Here is a 21942-nt window from a genome sequence, read left to right as displayed (position 1 = left end):
CAAAGCATTTACTAGAATGTTTTCAAAGTTGTCTTTATTTTTGTTCTTTAGTATTGTTTTTATTTCTTCTAGGTTTTAAAATAGCATCCTTCCAGGTCCTTCTTCAGGCTTTTATGAAATCACCAATAACATTTCTGTAGTCTTCAGTATAAATTAAAAATATCATCCTAACCAATGGCTGGTACTATATAACTGATGCTAAAACTTCACTGAATAAGGTAAACATACCTTCTGAATAAGTGAGTAATGTAATACCTTTTTTATTTAATTAGAAAACAATCAATTAGTAAGCGATAGCTAAGTAGTACTTTCTCAGTATGCCTCCTTGTATTTTTAAGGAGAAATAGGTTTAAAAGGAGCTTAGCTATTTGAAGGGCAGCTCTTTGGAGGAGATGCCCCTTCCTTTTCCACCACAGTCTTTCCAGTGCCTAGAACAGTGTCTGTCACTCAATAGGTGCCCGATTAATATTTATTTTACTCAAGCAAGGGGAAATGGACTTTCAGGTAGATCTGGAAAAGCAACATTCTTGCTGATACCAAAGAGATGAGAAAAGATTCCCAGGGTGGCAGGAGTTGAATTTTTCTTATTACTAAGTCTCTCCACATTAGCAAATCTGAAAACAAATTCCTGACAGTTCCTTTATTTTGTCAACCATGTATTCTAAATTAAGAACACCGGCATAAGCTTACTACCCCGTTTCCTCAAAAATAAGACCTCCTGGGAAAATGAGCCCTAGCATGATTTTTTCAGGATGACATCCCCTGAACATAAGTCCTAATGTGCCTTTTGGAGCAAAACTTAATATAAGACACGGTCTTATTTTTGGGGAAACACGGTACCTTGAGGGCAACAAGGCAGAAGCAGTAGATAGACAAGATGAAGAGACTGCTGACAGTTGTGTGAAGAAATGGGCAAAGTTCTCAGTGAGGACTTAATGAAAAGGAGACAAATGACATAACAAGATCTGAAAAGAAGTCCTTCCAGCCTGAACTATTAACTAGCGAGGCAGGTAAGCACTGACCTTCCTCTGTTAGGCGTCAGAAGGCAACCTCAGAAAACTAGAGGTTGAAGAAAACCACATCTACTTTAACAAATATGATTTATGTAGAGGTGTTCTGTAAAGGTTCTCATTAACCCAAACTATTAAGTTTCGCTGTCAAAGAAAGAGCTCTAACTGAGCAGAGCACTATTCACTGACTCTGGGAGAGACAAGCTGGTGATAGAGAAAGACAGTGAGGTTCTATAAAAATTAAAGCATTTTCCCCCCGCAATCCACACAGATACTAATGGCATAAAGCAAAAAAAAAAAAAAAAAAAAAAAAAAAAAAGTAAAAGCATTCTGTTTAATGATGATGAAGAAAGACATTCAGCAGAGTTGCTCAACCAGACCACTTGGGAGTCTGGAATGCTGAGAGGTCAGCTTTGAATGCTGGTTGGAAATGGATCTTTCATGTGTGATGCGATCACTTAAATCTTTAGCTCAACAGCTAAAATCTTTGTCAAATGTTTGACTCTGATTAATCAGGTCCTTTGAGGAAAACATATTCTCATAAAACTAGTTTAATTCTGTCAATGGGAACTTGGTGATTAGTTAATGTAAAGTAAAACAAGGTTCACTGTGACTCCAAAATGTTAAATGTGATTAGAGCAGCAACCGGCCTGTTTTCCTATATTTCAATCATGTGGAGTACTTTCATGGCCAATGAGAATATCGGGAGATTTGGCCCTACCCAGCATTGGGGTTCATGGAGACTGACTCCTCTGTAGCAGATTTGGGATTTTGAAATCAAATGCATTTTCATTCTCTGCCTTCATTCATTTCCCTTGCATGAAGAAACTTATCGCCGGGGCACTCAATCTATTGTTGGGGTCCAAGCAAGTGCTGACATTTTGCTAAGCTATCTTCAGAATGTATAAAGCAAGCTTTGTACTAGGATAAAAGTGGCATATCTGAGTATCAGAGGAGTGCTTGAAAGCATGCATAGTTGGCTATCCAGTGGTCAGGGCAGAAGTAAAGATTCCATGAAATGTGCCACTCTGTACGTCCCAGAGTTGGAGGACAGGAAATGTCATTGTCTTGGTCCTTAGAGATTACCACCTGCGGTCGTTGAAATGAGCTTGTGGGAAGTGTGAACCCTGACTCCACCTGTCAGACGGCAAACTCAGCTCTCGTGTCATGTAATAATAGGACAAGACATGTGAAGAAATCGAGGTGCACACTTATTTTATCATCAAAGCTAACAAAACATAAGAACACAGCAAATGCTCAGGACATGCACATTATGAGTCAATGTGCATTTTGATAAGATTAACTTTACTGTATCAATAACATGCAATATTATAGAGGACATATTATAAGTAGAAAGCATAGGGTTTTTTGTTGGCTTTGAAAAAAACAGCACATTAAACAAGAAACGCTCAATAACATGTATTTAAGAATGTAGAGCACACCATCTGACAAGATGAAAATAATCACAGCAGAGCTCTGCATCACCACAGTAACTTACTGAATGACAAAAATCTCCTTGCGTCTAAAGAAAAATGAAGAGTATCTGGAAGTAAAGATTCATTATTTATTTAGTATACAAACACACTGCATTTCTTTTGATTTGCTACTACAAAAACATGAGCATTACATATCTTATACTTTATTATACTTCAGGACATTTCTCATCCTGAATTCACATATTAGTGAAACATTTCTTATCTGGATTCTCATAGTTTTGCCGTTCCTTGTAAAATAATTTAAGACAGAAGTAAAATTAAGGGCAAGAATCTGTCAAAGATTTGATGGCAATTAAAATGCTATTCTGTTTAGAATTTCATATATCAGTCAAACATTATATATTCTTATTGAAGCCACAATAAAAATTGCACTACCAAAGATTTTCCACTTTTTGCAGGTTTGAACCTATGCTCAAATGCCATCACTCCTTTGCCCGTTATCACTAGAGAATATATAATTCAAAAGAAGAAATTCTTCCTTGAGAAACATCCGCTGCATAGAAAATGCTTCTTGAAGGATACCAAGAGTCCTTGCCTATTTGAGAGTGTTCACATTGATCTCATCTAGTATGCCTCAGAGTTAAATACACACACACACACACACACACACACAAATAGGTGTATCTTCATATCTCAGAATCAAATAGACCTGGGTTAACATCATAGCTCTCCTATTTACTAGATGTATGACCTTGAACTTACTTAAAATCTCTAAGCATCTTTGGTTCTCATTTGTAAAATGAGGGTCAGAGTACCTACTACAAAAATTGAGTTACCTGAGATCATTACACACAAAATTTAACACACAGTAATTGTTCATAAAAGGTAGCAATCATTATGTCAGCAAACTCTATATGAAAGTAGATTGGGATAATTTTAATTTTATAAATACCATAAATGCCAATAAAACCAAATGTATTCTGATTTACAGTTTACAAAGAATATTCATATGATCTTTTAAATGGTAAGCTTCCTGAGGACATAACTATGTTTAACAAAAATTCAATATACAAACCTCTAAAGTTATTGAGGAAAGAAAAGTACACTTAAACTAGCAATTCAATTGTTTGCATCTTTTTGTTAAAAAATTTAATTCCATTCATAAATACTAGATTGGGCCTGAGTCTTAAAATAATGTACCATTACATTCATTCAACTAAAACAGGCAAGATAATTAGTATAAAATAATGTACAATTTTTTTTTGGAAAATAAAATGAGGCCTAGAAGAAACTGAACTACTGTCGTGTAAAAATATTAGAAACATTGACTAATACTCAACTTTTTTTTATGATTTAGTCACCATACAAAACAGAACTTCTATAACTTAATTAAGTGTGAAAAGGAGAGAGTGAAAATAAACTTTTTTAGCAAATAGAATCTTTAACTTGTGAAGATTCGGTTGGGTTATTTATTTAATTGAGTTATAACTCTTTGGGGAAGGTAGTCTGTTTTACACTAAAATGAATCAAAAACAATCCACAGGGTCAACTAGTCTCAGCAATCTTAAAGATCTGTGTTTTACCTGCGTGTGTATCCTGATCTTGCCAGTGTTTTCTCCTAGAATCCTTTCTCACTTCAATGGGTTAAGTGGCTGTGCTTTGAAGGAGTGATAACAAAATGTTTTGTTCATTTATTGTGTAAAAAAAACTATGGGTTATTTTCTAACCTGGTAAGTGTGGTATAGATGAGCCAAAAATATTAAACATTCTTCCCAAGAAATATAACTTACATTGTCTAAACTTAAATATAAAATGTGCATAATGAAAAGATATAATTATCATTGCAACAAGAATTTGAAACGTTGTCTTGGCATGTCCCTGAATGTTCTCATGGAGTTAGGGAGTACTAATCTTCATTTGAGGTTTGTTCTCCTTTGGGAAGAAAAAGTATAAAGTGAGAGAATTCTTCAGCTATTTACTGAAACAAGGTAGAATATAATTAAATAATGAGAATTTACATATATAAAAATCATAGGATGAACCTTAAAATATAAAGAACTATCTAGACAGATAACATAAAATAGTTAAATAATTTCTCAACTATAAAATCCCAAATCCTTGAAAGGATTTAGTACCAAGCATTGTAATGACTTTTCTTTTGTCAACTAAGTAACTCCCTAAAATTAACAATTCCATGATTGGTTAGATATCCTTTGTTATTTTTATTTTTTATTTTTATCATTTCTCTTATGGACGTGTCAAGATATGTAACACTGAGGAAAACTGCAAGAAAATAGCATGAGGAAAGTGAACAGTTTGGACCAAAAAAGAAGAAACCTCAAGTAGAAAGAGCATATATTAGCTGGGTAGATCTAAAGCAAATTACCTAAATTCTTTCCTGCAAGTAATAAAGACATATAACATGTTATTCTACAATTTGGAAATTAACTCAAACTCCTTGATTCTTCACCCCCAGAATCTACCATCAGTCTCTGGCTCTACCCTCATCAGATCTGCATGATTTTGCATAGGTTTCAATCTTCCAGTGCCTCAAAGACAGATGAAGAGCTTCAGCGCTTCCCTGAAGGATGATGGCCCCATGTATACTGGTATGTGCACATGGCCGATTATGGATTGGTTGGTTACTATTTTTTCTAGTCATACTGTCCAACGTGTTAGTGACTTTATTAACATGAAAATCTTTCAATGAATAGTAAAGCTGGAGGTAGAGCTCTGTAATGAAGAGTTAACACCCAAACCTTTTGAGAGTTATTTTAATAAATTTCTGCAATAAATCAAGCAAAGCATATTATTATGTGCCATTGCAATTACAAATAATATTTCATAGTCATGAATACTGGAATCATAACAAACAAATGAGAAAGTAAAAAGCACGGAAACTTAAATTTCCAACTTTGCTATTACTAGGGGTAATATGTACTAATTTTTTATATGCAAAAATAAATATATTTGAAAGATACTTCTGCATCCTTTTACAAATAAAGCGACATATAAATAAATAAATGTGCAAGTCAGAAAATAATGAGGAGTCAAAGTTAAATAAGGCAGTTCCTGAATTATAAATACCCAATAATAAACAATTTGTACAGTCCTTACCCACCTTTTCTATTAGCTGGCATGATAACAATTGTTAAAAAAAACAAACACACACAAAATCCAAAAAAAATAATCCCTCAAACTTATACCTTTTTGATAATGGCTGTGTCCAGAAGTAGAGGAAATTGCAAACTGTGAAAATACACAGAGCTTAGGGGATTCTGACCTCAGCATAGCCTGCCTAGAATGGTTAACCTCCTTAGACAAAGAATACTTTCTCCGATACTACCTGGCTTTTATTATTTTATATCTCCTAAAGAGCTACTTACTATGGTCTTTTGCAGCATTAATAAAGTTTATTTTAAAGAAATACTCTAAAAATGGATGCTTAGAAGCTGACATTTTAGTATGGACAGATTCAACTAAATTGTTCAAACAACTAAAATGAATTGCATGGAGACCTGAAGTTCTGTACACTTTGCGGTCTAGAAGAAAATGACTGGGACTCCAGGCCTGTGAAAGGGGCACAAAGAATTGAGAAAGGAATGCAGAAAGGCAGGTGAAAGAATACTATGTACTGAAATTCAGTTGGTCCACAGGGGAAAGGAGAAGAAACTTCCTTTCACTATATAGCATGACCCTTCAAGGACAGAGACACATAGCCTCATACAAGTAATGTTCTATTGTCCCTATGACATGGTTTCATCTTGGCAGATTACGTTGAGAATCTATTGCTTTTTTATACATAACATTTCTTATGTGGAAAAGTATGTCTTGGGTAATATGTAACCATCTTACACATAGTTTTTGGAGCAATATCCATTTTGGATGGGAACAGCCTCTATTATACTATTAACAAAGATAAATATCTAAATACAAAGAAGTAAGTTTTCATATCCAACAAACCAAATCTCCCTGTAATTAGCCTGAACAACTTTCATTCTGTAGCATCTGGAAGGTCCCTGCTTAACAGATGATACTTCTCTCTGTAGCACATTTTAGATATTTTAGACATGCTGGAAATATTCTTGCAAAGTCAGTCTATTAGGTGAAGGACAACTTTGGTAAATGACAACTATAAATGATTGATTCCTTTTTAAGTTTAACACCTTTGATGCCATATTTTAAGAGTTAACAATAATTTTTAAAAGTTCAACAGACTTATGTAAGAGTTTTATAACAATAGTCTTGTGTTTATTCAAAGCATTACAAAATAGTGACTCTTTTGAGAATCTAAACTTGCTAAGATTATCTGATGATAATTTTTAGTAAGAATTTGATAAATTATCTCAATAGACAGCAGTTTTTCAAACGTGTCAATATTTTGAGTCATTTATAATGATTTCAAGAGATTTTAAAATTACTTATTCTTTAAAATTATGTACTTCACTATTTACAATTCATACTGATGACATATATTTAGTACACATATTTTTATTTTTCCTTCCAAAGGTAATTTTTATTTGTGTTTAATTTTTAAATACTAAGCAATTTTAAAAATGAAGTGCCTATATGCAATTTAGTCTTTTAATGTAATTCCATACTAAAGTAAGGAGTTACAAGAAAGGTTTTTATTAAAACGATATAAACAACACCAAGTAATTACAAATTTAATTATTTTAAACTTGTGGTTAGAAATGTGGACCCTCTCAGAATAACCACTGTAAAAAAAATCTATCATATGAAATGAATTATTAAGCATAATTTTAAAGGTTTAATATGTAAAACGATTTGTCTCAGAACAAGGAAGATTGGTTGAACATTGTAGTCTGAGGTTCATATTGAACTCTAAGTATTAAGATTAAGTGATTCTCCGAACACCAGTGAGAAGTGTGTAGAAGATGGAGGTCACCCTTTGAAAGAAGATCTCTGTGACCTGTATAAATAAGAGCCCCACAAACACTTCCAACAAGCATAGGTCAGAATCGGGTCATGGCTTCAAGCATTCTGGACCACTGATTGCCCAGCGGAGTGTGCTCACCGTGTTAATCTCTCGTCCTTCAGTTCCAGGTCTGCCACTGTGATGAGCTGGTCCAGCTTGAATTTAGTGTCAATAATTTCTGCATCCCGAGGAGAGTATGTGCCACCTTCTTTCTGCTTCTGCCGAATTCTAAAATAAGTGTGGTCAAGTCCAAGAAGGGAATATCATAGAAAGCATGTGAAATTGGGTTTAATTTTCTTTTTAAGTAAAGACATTAATATCTTTGTTGGGATCACTTCTATGAAGACATTGCAATTGTATAGCTACTCAACTTCTTTTTCCATTTTAATTCCATAGAAAGTATTCTACTATGTATTTTCTAACATGTTTTGTTGAAGTTTCAAGTTTTAATAAGAATTAGTTGATCAAATCCTGAGTCACTGGCACATTCAAAATAAAGAGCAAATGAGACTGATGCTGTGAGCTTGTTTCTCCTCCCCTCTAGCTCTCTCATGAATTTGTCACAAATCCATGTCAAAGCGGAAATAGCTCATTATATCAGCACCAGTGCTAAAAGACAATGCTCCACTGTTGTTAGATACATAAAACATTTTTACATACATGAAAATACATAAAAATGTGTTGTAAACTGTATTCTTGATTTTTAACAAGTATTATGAAGTATATAATATTATTTACTTATAATCAGAAAACTCAGGTTCAAAAATAAAAATCACATGAATCTGATAATCAAATTAAAGTCTTCATTTAAGCCATTTACATGCTAATTTGTCTATGACATAGTGTGGTACATTACAAAGTAATGATTGTTTTTTCTATCCTTCATATTTCAAACATGTATTATTTATTACAAGTTATGTATTAAAGATGATATAAGAAGTAGCCTCAAGACATTACAACTTAGTTGGGAAGCAGGATCTAAACTTAGAAGAAGCATCAAAAGAGAAAAATGATTCAAATTACAAATCATAAGACAGTAACTGATTAGTTATAAAATGTTATATAAGTGATTACAACACTTAGTATTTAGAAGAAGTAAAGAAATAGGATTTGACTTGGGTGTTCCAGAATAAGAAGAGGAGGAAGCACATTTCCAGGTGACTGAACAAAAAGTAGAGTTGTAAAAAAGCCTATAGAATGTTCAGGTGAAAATTGACCTGATTGGTTGAAGAGATGTAGGAAAGTGGTAGGGAGTGAGGGAGGACCATTTCCTGCCCACTTAAGGAGTTCATCCTGTAAAGAAATGAACACTCAGAAAAAGATTTTAGAGCAGGGAAACAATATAAATACGGCAGGTATATACCCGTTAGGGACTATATCCATGTCTTACACAACATGTCTTTAAAATACCTAGACTAATGACTTTCTCTCATTACCTTCTGGCTGAATCTGAAAACAGTATGTGGTATAAGAAAAATATCTTTTTCAAGAGCCTTTCAAATTATCCATCAAAATGATTTAAGATGAAAGAGATTGTGCATGGAATTCAGAATATAGGACAACGTTCTTCAGATAAAAATAGAGTCTCGTGAACTACTTAGGAAATTAGTAGAATGGTTACTTTTACAAATATAAGGTCCCTTTAACTCAGTAATCTACCTAATGAAACTAGATTTTAGGATCAAAACTAAGATTTCCCCTGAGGTCCTGTAAACCACAGGTAAATGAAGAGATTGACACTGAGAATTTGGAAAGACACTTAGAAAATTAGTACAGATATGTTGGTAAACATAAGAAAGGGTACCACCACAGAAAGAAGTTGGACATCTTTAAAGTATTGTACTTACTATCTCCTCTATATAAAACTTTAACATTTAGACCTCATTAAAATATTTTCATTAAACCTATCAGAGTTATAAATTATTCAAAAAATGTGGAAAGCCTGGCACATTCTACTTTCATGTTATCACTTTATTGTCTCCTAGCTCAAAATCCACTCTTCTTTGCCCTGCTTTGTTATACTGGAGCTAGACTCCAGAACATTTCCCCTTTGCAAGGAGCAGGATGCTAAGCTTTGTTACTAGAGGACATTAGCATGACCCTGCAAGGAAATAGGAACAAGAAGACGCTTCCCTTGTGGGTTTATGCTTCAATATTATTATTCATTGTGGGGGCCCCACAGTCCACGTGATGAGTTCTAGCGGCCTCATAAGTGCATGATTTCCCCACAGGTATGATACCAAGTAGCTCTAGCTTATCCATAACATCCCGCAAGAATAGGCAGCTTCTACAGACCAATTCCAGCCTGCCTACCCTCCAATAATGATGGGTGGATTCTACAAAACAGTTCCAGTCCCTCCGCTCTGTCACACTTCTCGGCCCACTGCTAGTTAATAGGCTGAATGTGCTTGCAGTAGCCGTTCCACATTAGCTTTCAGAGGGAGGCTTTTTCTAGTTCTTAGTTCCTTTATTGACCCCTCTCCTTCAGCTTAGAAAGAGAAGCTTCTTCACACTTCTGGATTCCTTAGAATTCTCTTTTACCCACTTTAGTAGTTAATTTCTTCTAGTAGCTAATAATCCTTTTTATTAAATGTTTCCCATTCAAGTAACTGTTGTGGCTTCTGTCTCCTGACGGGAATATGACAGAATAATGCCCGTAAAGCAGCCTAGGAATGTGAGTACAAATAAATCTTACCTTGCAAATGCAAAAATAGCTGTTCCAAGAAGAATGATTGAAAGGATACACAAAGTGACTGAAAGAATAATCTCTACAGTTCTTTCTGAAAGTCCTTCACCTGAAGAGGAAGAAGTATAACATTATCATTAATTATTGTTATGGAATACTATCTTGGATCACAAAAGACAGAAAACTATTTTCTTGGACTGTCATTCATGAATGCTAATAAAGTATGCAGATTTGTTTGTTGCTCTTCTTCTGTATTTTCAACCATAACTTTAGGTCACAATCCTTGGTCTTTTTCTTTTTGCTATCTAACCTCACACCCGTGGTGAGCCCATCTAGCCTCATGGTTTTAATTTCCATCTATATGATGATGACTACTTAACTGTTATCTATTGAACTTACTTGTATATCCAATTGCCTACTAGAAGTGTAATTAAAATTTAAAAATCAATATTTCCAAAGCTAAACTGCTATATTCCCCTTATTTCAGCTGCATCCTTGAACCTCTAGTTGATGGCAACTTCATTGTTCCAGTTGGTCAGGCTCAGAACCTCAGAGTCATACTCTACTCTCTTTCTCCCATAGAACTCACCCAAAATCTTTGAGAAAATCCTGTTGTCTCTATCTTCAAAGCATATACTCTTTTTACTAAAAGAAACTAGGAAAACTTGGAGAGATGGTAATTCAAAAGTGGGAGCAGGGAACAAAAGAAATTCAGATATGAATGGGACAAGAAAGCTAAGAATCTATCAAAGACTAATTACACGAAAAGAATAAAGGATCCTCTTGAAGAAGTGCCTACCAGCCAAAGAGTGAACAATTTAAATATTACGATAAATAAAAAAAACTGAAATTGATCGAAACAGAGTCAATGTATAAAAATCCACGAGTTCTAAAATTACCTAATGAAAGAAAAATAAAAAAATAAAAAATACTAATTTGTAAATGTCGGTTGTAGATAGACTACCATTTCCTTACTCTTAAAATTTTTATCAATTTTTTATTTCTGTAATTAAAGTAATTAAAGACAGAAAATTAGGCATTTTTTTTTCTGGCTTTCTCATATGAAATGTATTTTCTGAATTAAAAATCATTTTAGTTAAGGAGATAAAATTCTCAGTGGAAGGTAATTTTGTTTAATAAATGTGGAAGGAATATTAAAATTAGAAATTCACAATTTTATATTTCTAATGAAATAATTGAATCAATCGTAATGGATTGTAACAATCGTAAATACATCCTTAAATGGTTATGAGGGTGATGGAAATTGGATATTTACAGCATACCAAAGTATTACCCCATAGATTATTTGATAGTTATAACAAGGGAAAAACAACTTTCCAGTGAAAGATCATGTTCTCATTACTGCTAACATTACTGATTAATTTTAACGTCTTTGAAAGTGTGACAACCAGATAATAAACAACTTCTGATGTGAGGTATTTTGAATTAAGCAGCAACACCTATAAAGAATCCCTGCCAAAATTATTTATTGTGAATATTTAAATTTTTATAGCTTATTTCTAATTTATGAGAAAGTGGTAAAAGGAGCAAAAAAAATAAATGAAAAAAAGGAAAGAAATCAGACAAATCCAGAATATGGGACCTCTTATAAGACAACTCATCTTGTTGCTTCAAATAGTCTATGGCATGGGGGTGGGGAAGGGGGAAGTCTTTTCTATATTAAAAATTAAGAGAGACAACAATCAAAGATAATATATGAAAATCTTGTTGGAATCCTGATTCAACCAAATTATAAGGAAAAAAGTCAGAGGATGATTTTAAAAAGTATGTAGTACTATATAATATCAAGGATTTATTATTAATTTTCTTTAACTGTGACAGTATAATAAAATGTACTTATTAGAGGAACACAGTAAAGTATTTCAAGGTGGGAATATACCACTTTCTGTGATTTACTATAAAATACTTCAGAAATAAAAGAACAAATGCATAAATAAAACAATGTAGCAAAATGTTAAAAATTATTAAATTTAATTAGTAGGTAATTGGAGGTTCATTATACTATTTAAGACTTTTGTGTACGCTCTACTCATTTCTCACTACCTCTGCTGCTAGAATCCTGCTCCAGGCCACCATCTTGTTTTACATGAATTTTTGTATGGACACCTAACAAGTCTCCCTGTATTCACACTTCTTCTCTTTCCATCTATTCTCAACATAGCAGCAAGAGTCATCCTTTAATAACATTACCTCTCTATTTAAAATCCTCATCTCTCACAGAGAAACGTTGAAATCCTTCCAATGAACTATGCGACCTGGTCCTTCATTAACTCTCTAGGTCCCTGCTACCTCTGACTTTTCAATTTCCACCTTGATCACTCCTTTGGAGCCAGACTGGTCTCACTGTTGTTGCTGGAACACACCAAGTCACTCTTTATACTGGGGGTATGTACACACATTTTAAGAGATGTTATCTTAAAATGTGCATACATTTTTTTGGCACCCTCTGTATAGGGCTTTTGCACCAGCTTCTTGCTCTGCTCTCTTATATATCTGCCTGGATAGTGATTTTATTACTACCTTCAATAATTTGCTCAAATATTGCCTTCTTATTGAAGCCTACGCTGATCACATCTCATGAATGTATATGTGACTCCAAAATTCATATATTGAAGCTCTAAACCCCAGTGTGAATACATTTAGAGTAAGGAAGTCATTAAGGTGAAATGAGGTCCTAAGGGTCAGGCCTAATCCAATAGGTCCGATAGGATTTGTGTCCTTATAAGAAGAGACACCAGCAAGCATGCGGGTAGTGAGAAGGAGGATTTCTGCAAGCCAGAACGAGAGCCCTCACCAGATACCAAACTGACTGCAACCTTAATCTTGCATGTCTGACCTCCAGAATTGTGGGAAAATAATGCTGTTTAAGCCACCCAGTCCATGGTATTATGTTATGGGAGCTTGAGCAAACTAAGACCTCACCATTTAAAACCGAAAGATACAACTCACTCACTTCCTGCCTCCTTCCTTATACATCCTCTGCACACTGTTCTACTTTTTCTTTTCTCCATAGTCTTTATCATATTTTAATATACCTTACAATTCATTTATTTATTATCCTATTGCTGATTATATGTCCAGAATGTAAGCTCCCTGAGGACAAAGGTCTTTATTTTATTCACAATTGTATTTCAAATTCTGAGAATAGCACTAGGCACACAATAAAAGCTCAATAAATATTTGCTAAGTTTGCTAATGAATAAAAAATATTGATTTTGAACTAGATATTAAAACTTTTCAGAGACGTCATCAAAATGGCGGCATGAGGTGAGCCTCTGGAAATCTCCTCTGGAATTTACAACAAACTGAAAAACTACAACTCCACAAAGGACTCCCTGCACAGCAGACAGGCAACATGAAGAGGCTCAACAGGGGAGGAGGCAAGGGAAAAGTGGGGAGACGGAACCGTGTGGGCGCAGGACGCAGACCTAGCTCAGTGCTCTGAGCTCGCTGCTTCCCGGAACTATCGCAGCTGCAGCACAGGGAAGAACTTGGACTGCTAGGGATCTGTTTATGGCCCACAGGACTGAGGGGAGAGCATATAACATGGCTGAACCCAATGCTCACGGCAGAGACCTCAGAGTAAAGACTGAGGGAAGAAGGCTGAAACGGTGGTTTAAGCCCTCACTGCCAAGCAGAGAACGGAAGCCTTAGGCATTGAGACTAGCCGCCCCCTCCCTACCCTCCCAGAAATCACCCCGCCCCCATCTGCCCGGTGCTAGAAACAGAACAGTAGCAGTGTCAGATCAAAAGAAAAGAATAATTGCAGTTCTGAGAACTGTGGTCCGCAGATACAAATTCACAGCCCACTACTTCTGGCAAAGGGGAGGGAGCTGTAGAAACAAGACCGCTGTGGTGGTGGTCCCAACCATTGCTCTGAGCCACCTCTCACAACTCACCCCACCCCTGGTCCCACCTGGGTGGATCGCTGCAGGAGTAAACAGAACTGCTGAAACACACTTGCTCTGAATCTGGTGCAGGAAGAGCTTTGGAACTTAAGCTTTCTACATCCCCACAGGAATGCGATGCCATATGACCCAGGAAACTGTTAACAGAGAAGAAGCCCACCTTCCAGGGTTCCCCCCCGCATTGTGTGAGAAGCTGGAACAGTGCAGAGAAAACATAACACTACAATGTGAGAGAAAAAAAAGACTGCAGTCAGAGAGAAAATAAAACATTCTGCAAACACATACTGGGAAACAAAACAAAGACCTATTCCTATCAACCTGTTGCAGAACCCACTCCTGTAGATGACTAGGAAGAGAAATAATAAATTACTAATTGCCATGATTAACCAAGGCAACAACAAGTCAGCTCAGAAAAAAAGTGAAAAGTCTCCAGAAAATGAACTAAAATATATGAAAATATATGACTTAAATGACAGAGAATTCAAGATTGCAGTTCTGAAAAAACTCAACGAAATGCAAGAAAACATAGAAAGGCAGTTTTATGAACTCAGAAACACAATCAAAGAACAACATGAGCATTTTACGAAAGAGATTGAAATTCTAAAAGAGAACCAAATAGAATTTTTGGAGATTAAGAACTCAATAGAAGAAATTAAGAATGAAATAACCAATTTAGGCAGTAGAGTTGACCAGATGGAGGAAAGAATCAGTGACATCGAAGATAGAAACTGGGAAATTACACAGATGGAAGAAGAAAGAGACTTGAGACTTAAAAGAAATGAAAGAACTCTACAAGAACTTTCTGACTCCAGCAGAAAGAGCAATATAAGAATAGTGGGCATACCAGGAGAAGAAAGAGAGAATGTATATTCAAACAAATAGTCGAGGAGAACTTTCCAAACTTGTGGAAAGAACTGGATCCTCGGATACAAGAAGCAAATAGAACACCTAATTACCTCAATCCCAACAGGCCTTCTCCAAGGCACATGGTATTGAAGCTGTCAAAAATCAATGCCAAAGAAAGAATCCTCAAGGCAGCCAGGGAAAAGAAGACGGTAACCTACAAAGGAAAGCCCATTATATTATCATCAAATTTCTCAGCCAAAACTCTACAAGCCAGGAGGGAGTGGAACCAAATATTCAAACTATTGAAAGAGAGAAATTATGAGCCAAGAATAATATATCCAGCAAAGATATTCTTTAGATTTGAAGGAGGAATAAAGACCTTTCCAGACATAAAGAAGCTGAAGGAATTCTCTAATACATGACCTGCACTATAAGAAATACTAAAGGAGGCTATTTGACCACAATCAACTGGGACAATTTATGACAACCAAAATATAAAAAGGGGGAGAGTAAAGACCTGAACGTGAATATGGGAATGGTGAAAGTAAGCATGCTGAAGAAAATGGAATACTCTAAATATCAAATTTTCTTTTACATAAACTTAAGGGTAACCACTCAAAAAAAAAATCTATAACTGAAATATATAATGTAATAAAAGAAGAAACAGAGGGAAAAATCATACAATACCACCACACAGAAATAATAGACAACAACAAAAAGGCAAAAAAACAATGGAGACGCAGCCTTACCAGAAAACTAAAGATAGAATGACAGGAAATCCTCATGTATCAATAATCACTCTAAATGTAAATACTGAACTCACCAATAAAAAGGCACAGAGTAGCAGATTGGATCAAAAAACTGAAGCCAACCATATGCTGTCTCCAAGAGACACATCTCAGCTACAAGGACAAGCATAGACTCAAAGTGAAAGGGTGAAAATTGACACTCCAAGCAAAAGGTATCCAGAGAAAATCGGGTGTAACTATACTGATATCAGATAAAATTAGACTTCAGGATGAAAAAGGTAACAAGAGACAAAGATGGACATTTCATAATGGTAAAGGGGACTATACAACATGAAGACATAACAGTCATCAATATTTATGCCCCCAATCAGGGAACACCAAAATATACTAAGCAACTACTAACAGAACTAAAGGGAGAAATTGACCAAAACACAATTATACTAGGGGACAGAAATACATGATTGACAGCTATGCATAGATCATCCAAACAGAAAATAAATAATGAAATAGCAGCCCTAAATGACACATTAGATGAAACGGACATAATTGACATTTATAGAGCACTTCATCCTAAAACATCAGACTATACATTTTTTTCTAGTGTACATGGAACATTCTCAAGGATAGACCATGTATCGGGACATAAAACTAACCTCAGCAAATTTAAGAAAATTGAAATCATACCAGGCATATTCTCAGATCACAAGGATTTGAAATTGGATATCAACTGCAAAAAGAAAGCAGGAAAAAACACAAATACATGGAGATTAAACAACATACTTTTAAAGAACGACTGGGTCAAAGAAGAAATTAGAGAAGAGATCAAAAGATACATAGAAAGAAATGACAATGAAAATACATCCTACCAAATTTTTTGGGATGCAGCTAAAGCAATTTTAAGAGGGAAAATTATATCATTACAGGTCTATCTCAAGAAACAAGAAAAATCCCAAAATAAATAACCTCACGTTATACCTTAAAGAGCTAGAAAAAGAATAACAAATGAAACCCAAGGTCAGCAGAAGAAAGGAAATAGTAATAATCAGAATGAAATGAAATAGAGAATAAAAAGACAATAGAAAAAATTAATGTGACACAGAGCTGAGTCTTTGAAAAGATTATCAAAATTGACAAACCCTTGGCTAGGCTCACTAAGATAAAAAGAGAGAAGACACTAATAAACAAAATCAGAAATGAAAAAGGGGAAGTTATCATGATGCCACAGAAACACAAAGGATCATCCAAGAATACTATGAAGGACTACATGCCACCAAATTCAATAATCAGGAAGAAATGGACAAGTTCTTAGAAACATATAGCCTTCCAAGGCTGAACCATGAAGAACTGGAAAATCTAAACAGACTGATCGCCAGTAACAAAATTGAATCAGTCATCCAAAACCTTCCCAAAAGCAAAAGTCTGGGACCAGATGGCTTCAGTAGCAAAATCTACCAAACCTTCAAAAAGGATCTAATACCAGTCCTGGTCAAATTCTTCCAAAAAATTTGAAGAGACAGCACTCCCTAACTCATTTTATGAGGCCAACATTACCCTGATACCAAAACCTGGTAAGGACAACACAAAAAAAGAGAACTACAGACCAATATCTCTGATGAACACAGATGCAAAAATCCTAAACAAAATTCTAGCAAATTGAATACAACAATGCATCAAAAAGATTTTTCATCATGACCAAGTTGGGTTCATTCCAGGGGCACAAGGAATTTGGTTCAACATACGCAAATCCATCAGTGTGATATATCACATAAACAAAATAAAGGACAAAAATCATACGATTATATCAATTGATGCAGAAAAAGCATTTGACAAGGTACAAAATCCATTTATGATTAAAATACTTAATAAAATAGGTGTAGAAGGAAAATACTTTAACATAATAAAGGCTATATATGACAAACCCTCAGCTAATCTCATAATTAACGGTGAAACACTGAAGCTCTTTGCTCTACAGTCAGGAACACGACAGGGCTGTCCCCTATCACCTCTGCTTTTCAACATAGTGGTGGAAGTCCTTGCCAGAGCAATCAGGCAAGAGAAAGAAATAAAAGGCATCCAAATTGGGAATGAAGAACCAAGATTGTCACTCTTTGCAGATGACATGATGCTATATATAGAAAACCCTAAAGACTCCACCAAAAAGCTATTAGAAAGAACCAATGAATACAGTAAAGTTGCCGGCTACAAAATCAACGTACAAAAGTCCATTTTATTCCTATATACTAACAATGAAGTCTCAGAAAAAGAAATTAAAAAAACAATTCCTTCTGCAATTGCACCAAAAAGAATAAAATACCTAGGAATAAACTTAACCAAGGATGTGAAGGACCTATATGCTAAAAAACTAGAAGACATTTTTGAAAGAAATTGAAGAAGACACAAAGAAATGGAAATACATTCCATACCCATGGATTGGAAGAATCAACATAGTTAAAATATCCATATTACCCAAAGTAATATACAGATTTAATGCAATCCCCATCAAAATCCCAATGGCATTTTTTAAAGAAATAGAACAAAAAAATCGTCAGATTTGTTTGGAACCACAAAAGACCCCGAATAGCCAAAGCAATCTTAAGAAAAAAGAACAATGCTGGAGGTATCACTCTCCCTGACTTTAGCTTGTACTACAGGGCTACAATAATCAAAATAGCATGGTATTGGCAGAAAAACAGACACATAGACCAATGGAATACAATTGAGAACTCAGAAATGAAACCACATAAATATGGACAGATCATTTTTGACAAAGAAGCAAAAAATATACAATGAAGAAAAGACAGCCTCTTCAATAAATAGTGCTGGGAAAATTGGATAGCCACGTGCAAAAGAATGAAACTGGACTGCTGTCTGTCGTCATGTACCAAAATTAATTCAAAATGGATAAAAGACTTAAGCATAAGATCTGACACAATAAACTGCATAGAAGAAAACATAGGTCCTAAACTTATGGACCTTGGGTTCAAAGAGCATTTTATGAATTTGACTCCAAAGGCAATGGAAGTGAAAGCTAAAATAAATGAATGGGACTATATGAAACTTAAAAGCTTCTGCACAACAAAAGAAACCATTGACAAAATAAAGAGGCAACCAACTGAATGGGAGAAGATTTTTGCAAACAGTGCCTCCAATAAGGGGCTAATATCCAGAATATACAAGGAACTCATACAACTAAACAACAGAAAAACATACAACCCAACTGAAAAATGGACAGAGGACCTGAAGAGACATTTCTCCAAAGAGGACATATAAACGGCAAATAGACATATGAAAAAATGCTCAACATCACTAATCATCAGAGAAATGCAAATAAAAACCACAATGAGATATCACCTCACGCGTTAGAATGGCCATCATCAACAAGACAAATAGTAACAAGTGTTGGAGAGGCTGTGGAGAAAAAGGAACCCTCATACACTCTTGGTGGGAATGCAGACTTGTGCAGCCGCTATGGAAGGCAGTGTGGAAGTTCCTCAAAAAATTACGAATAGAATTACCATATGACCCTGCAATTCCTCTCCTGGGCATCTACCCAAAAAATCTGAAAACATTTATCCATAAAGACACGTGTGCTCCAATGTTCATTGCAGCTTTCTTTACGGTGGCCAAGACATGGAAACAACCAAAATGTCCTTCGATAGATGAATGGATAAAGAAGTTGTGGTATATATACACAATGCAATACTATTCGGCGGTAAAAAAAGATGATATAGGAACGTTTGTGACAACATGGATGGATCTTGAGAGTATGAGGCTAAGCGAAATAAGTCAGACAGAAAAAGCAGAGAACCCTATGATTTCACTGATATGTGGTATATAAACCAAAAACAACAAAAGAACAAGACAAACAAATGAGAAACAAAAATTCATAGACACAGACAATAGTTTATTGGTTACCAGAGGGTAAGGGGGAGGAGGGTGGTAGATGAGGGTAAGGGGGATCAAATATATGGTGATGGAAGGAGAATTGACTCTGGGTGGTGAACACACAATAGTATTTATAGATGATGTAATACAGAATTGTACACCTGAAATCTATGTAAATTTACTAACAATTGTCACACCAATAAACTTTAATAAATATACTTACAAAAAGCAGAGTACAGTATTAGGAATAGAGAAAGTGGGAACGTAATGGCTCTGTGCGATGTCAGAGGTATAGTGGATGGGGGAAGGGAGGTTCACACAGTATGAGGGATATAAATGGTAAACGTCTAAGTATTACTTTGTCTTGTGTACCTGAAACTAATAAAAAAAAAAATTTAGGAATAGAAAAAATAAAATAAAATAAAATTTTCAAGTTGAAGATCAGGTATTGAACCAAATAAGATTCTGGGGTTTTTAGTAAGGAGGTAATGGGTGTATCTGTTTATATAGTTATGGGGTTTGGTTGGTGGTTGTTACTCGGTGGTCCCTGCTTGTTGGGGTAGTTGTTGTTTTAGAGGTTACTTGTGGAGGATAAGTACGATTTGGCTTAGGATTAGTGTTAGGAGGAAAGAGAGGAAGTACAGTTTGATTTGGCCTTTTTGGCTTGATACTAGGGTCGAGGTTTTTATTTGGAGTAGAGAGATTGATTTAAGCAGGGCATTTTCTATTCGGGTCAGGTCTAGTAATAGGGAGGCCATTTTTTGGCTTAGAGACAGGTTTATTAGAGGCATAGAGCAGTGTATCACGGTTGAGAAATAGCCGAGTAGGTTGGAGAATTTGAATAGGGCTGAGGAGTGTTTGAATTTTAGGTTTTGTGTTGCTGAGCTTAGATCTAGGGCAATGGTGAAGCCTAGAATGGTTACGGCTAGGGCAATTATTTTTAGGTTTTAGGGTGTGGTTATTTGGGGTACTGTCATGGGAGGGATGGTGTTGGTAATGAAGAAACCAGCAAAGATGCTTCCAATTAGGAGGCGTTTGATGGAGTTTATTAGGTAGGGGTTGTTTTCGTTGATGAGAATGAGTGCGGGAAATCAAGGTTGGCCTAGAAGTGCAAAGAAAATGATTCGGGTGCTGTAGACAGCTATCAGAGAGGTGGCGACCAGGGTAATTAGAAAGGCTCAGGCGTTGGTATATGACGTGTTGGCTGACTCAATTAGGTCTTTAGAGTAGAATCCTGTTAGGAAAGGTATTCCTATAAGTACTAGGCTACCTACAGTTAGGGCAGTGGTGGTGAAGGGAAGGGTATTATATAAGCCCCCCATTTTTCGAATGTCTTGTTCGTCCCCTAGGCTGTGGATAATGGAGCTGGAGCACAGGAACAGGATAGCTTTGAAGAATGCATGTGTGCGGATGTGGAGGAATGCTAGGTGGGGTTGGTTAATGCCAATTGTTACTATTATCAGGCCTAGTTGGCTGGAGGTTGAGAAAGCTACAATTTTTTTGATGTTGTTTTGGGTGAGGGCACAGATTGCTGTGAAGAGGGTGGTAAGAGCTCCTAGGCATAGTACTACGGATTGGATGGTTTTGTTGTTTTTGATTAGAGGGTAGAAACGGATGAGTAGGAATACTCCTACTACAACTATTGTGCTAGAATGGAGTAGGGCTGAGACAGGTGTCGGGCCTTCTATAGCTGATGGTAGTCATGGGTGGAGGCCGAATTGAGCTGATTTTCCTGTTGTGGCGAGGACAAGTCCGGTCAGGGGGAGGTTGGTGTTGTTTAGGTTGAGCGAGATTTGTTGAAGGTCTCATGTGTTAGTGTTGAAAAGGAATCAGGCCATGGCCATTAGAAAACCAATGTCTCCGATTCGTAGTATAAGATAGCTTGCAGGGCTATAATACAAATTAGTAATCATTTATTTTAGACAACTAATTATAATTGTAATCAATTTTAATTTATATGATTTATACTTTAAAATTTTATTATAAAAAGTATTAAAATCAAGTAAGAAAACAAAATAGGTTAACTATCTGTAAAACATGCAGGGATTAATGTTTCATCTTTTTTCCCTAGATTGGTGCTTATGAAATGTTAAGTGTGAAAAGTTTCCTGTGGCTATTCTGCATTGTAGATTTGAATGAATACTGAATTTTAAAAAGTTATCACAGTTTCATGATCCTCTAGAATCTCCAGCTAAATTTAGAAGACACTAAATCAGCATGTAGCTCAGAAAGTATTTTAGATACACCTTTTTTATATTTTAAAATATGAATGCTTTGTCTTGTGAATTTTCACATGCTGACTCTAATTGGATATGCTTGGGAAAGAAAACATGAAAATAAAGAATCTTTATCAAGTAATATTGAATCAGTTGACCTTAGAACTTAGTGGGGAAAAACGTGATTTCATAGACCACAAAATTATTTTTTCAGATTAGATTACCATTTCAAAGCACTAGACAAGT

General features: G+C 35.4%; 1 protein-coding gene across 1 annotated transcript in view; it reads right to left on the bottom strand.

Annotated features, from left to right (window-relative positions):
- PTPRQ (protein tyrosine phosphatase receptor type Q) overlaps positions 1-21942 on the bottom strand; it is a 231921-nt gene that overhangs the window by 31139 nt on the left and 178840 nt on the right. Inside the window, exons 39-41 of the mRNA XM_081058782.1 lie at positions 10081-10180; positions 7485-7613; positions 2509-2553 (exon numbers count right to left, since the gene is read on the bottom strand). Of these exons, the coding sequence (XP_080914908.1) occupies positions 2509-2553; positions 7485-7613; positions 10081-10180 (274 nt within the window). The remainder of the gene's footprint in view (positions 1-2508; positions 2554-7484; positions 7614-10080; positions 10181-21942) is intronic.

Source organism: Rhinolophus hipposideros (assembly GCF_964194185.1).
Source record: "Rhinolophus hipposideros genome assembly, chromosome: 9".
Taxonomy (NCBI): domain Eukaryota; kingdom Metazoa; phylum Chordata; class Mammalia; order Chiroptera; family Rhinolophidae; genus Rhinolophus; species Rhinolophus hipposideros.
The sequence above is the reverse complement of the archived record's forward strand: the minus strand, read 5'-3'. Positions and strand labels throughout refer to the sequence as shown.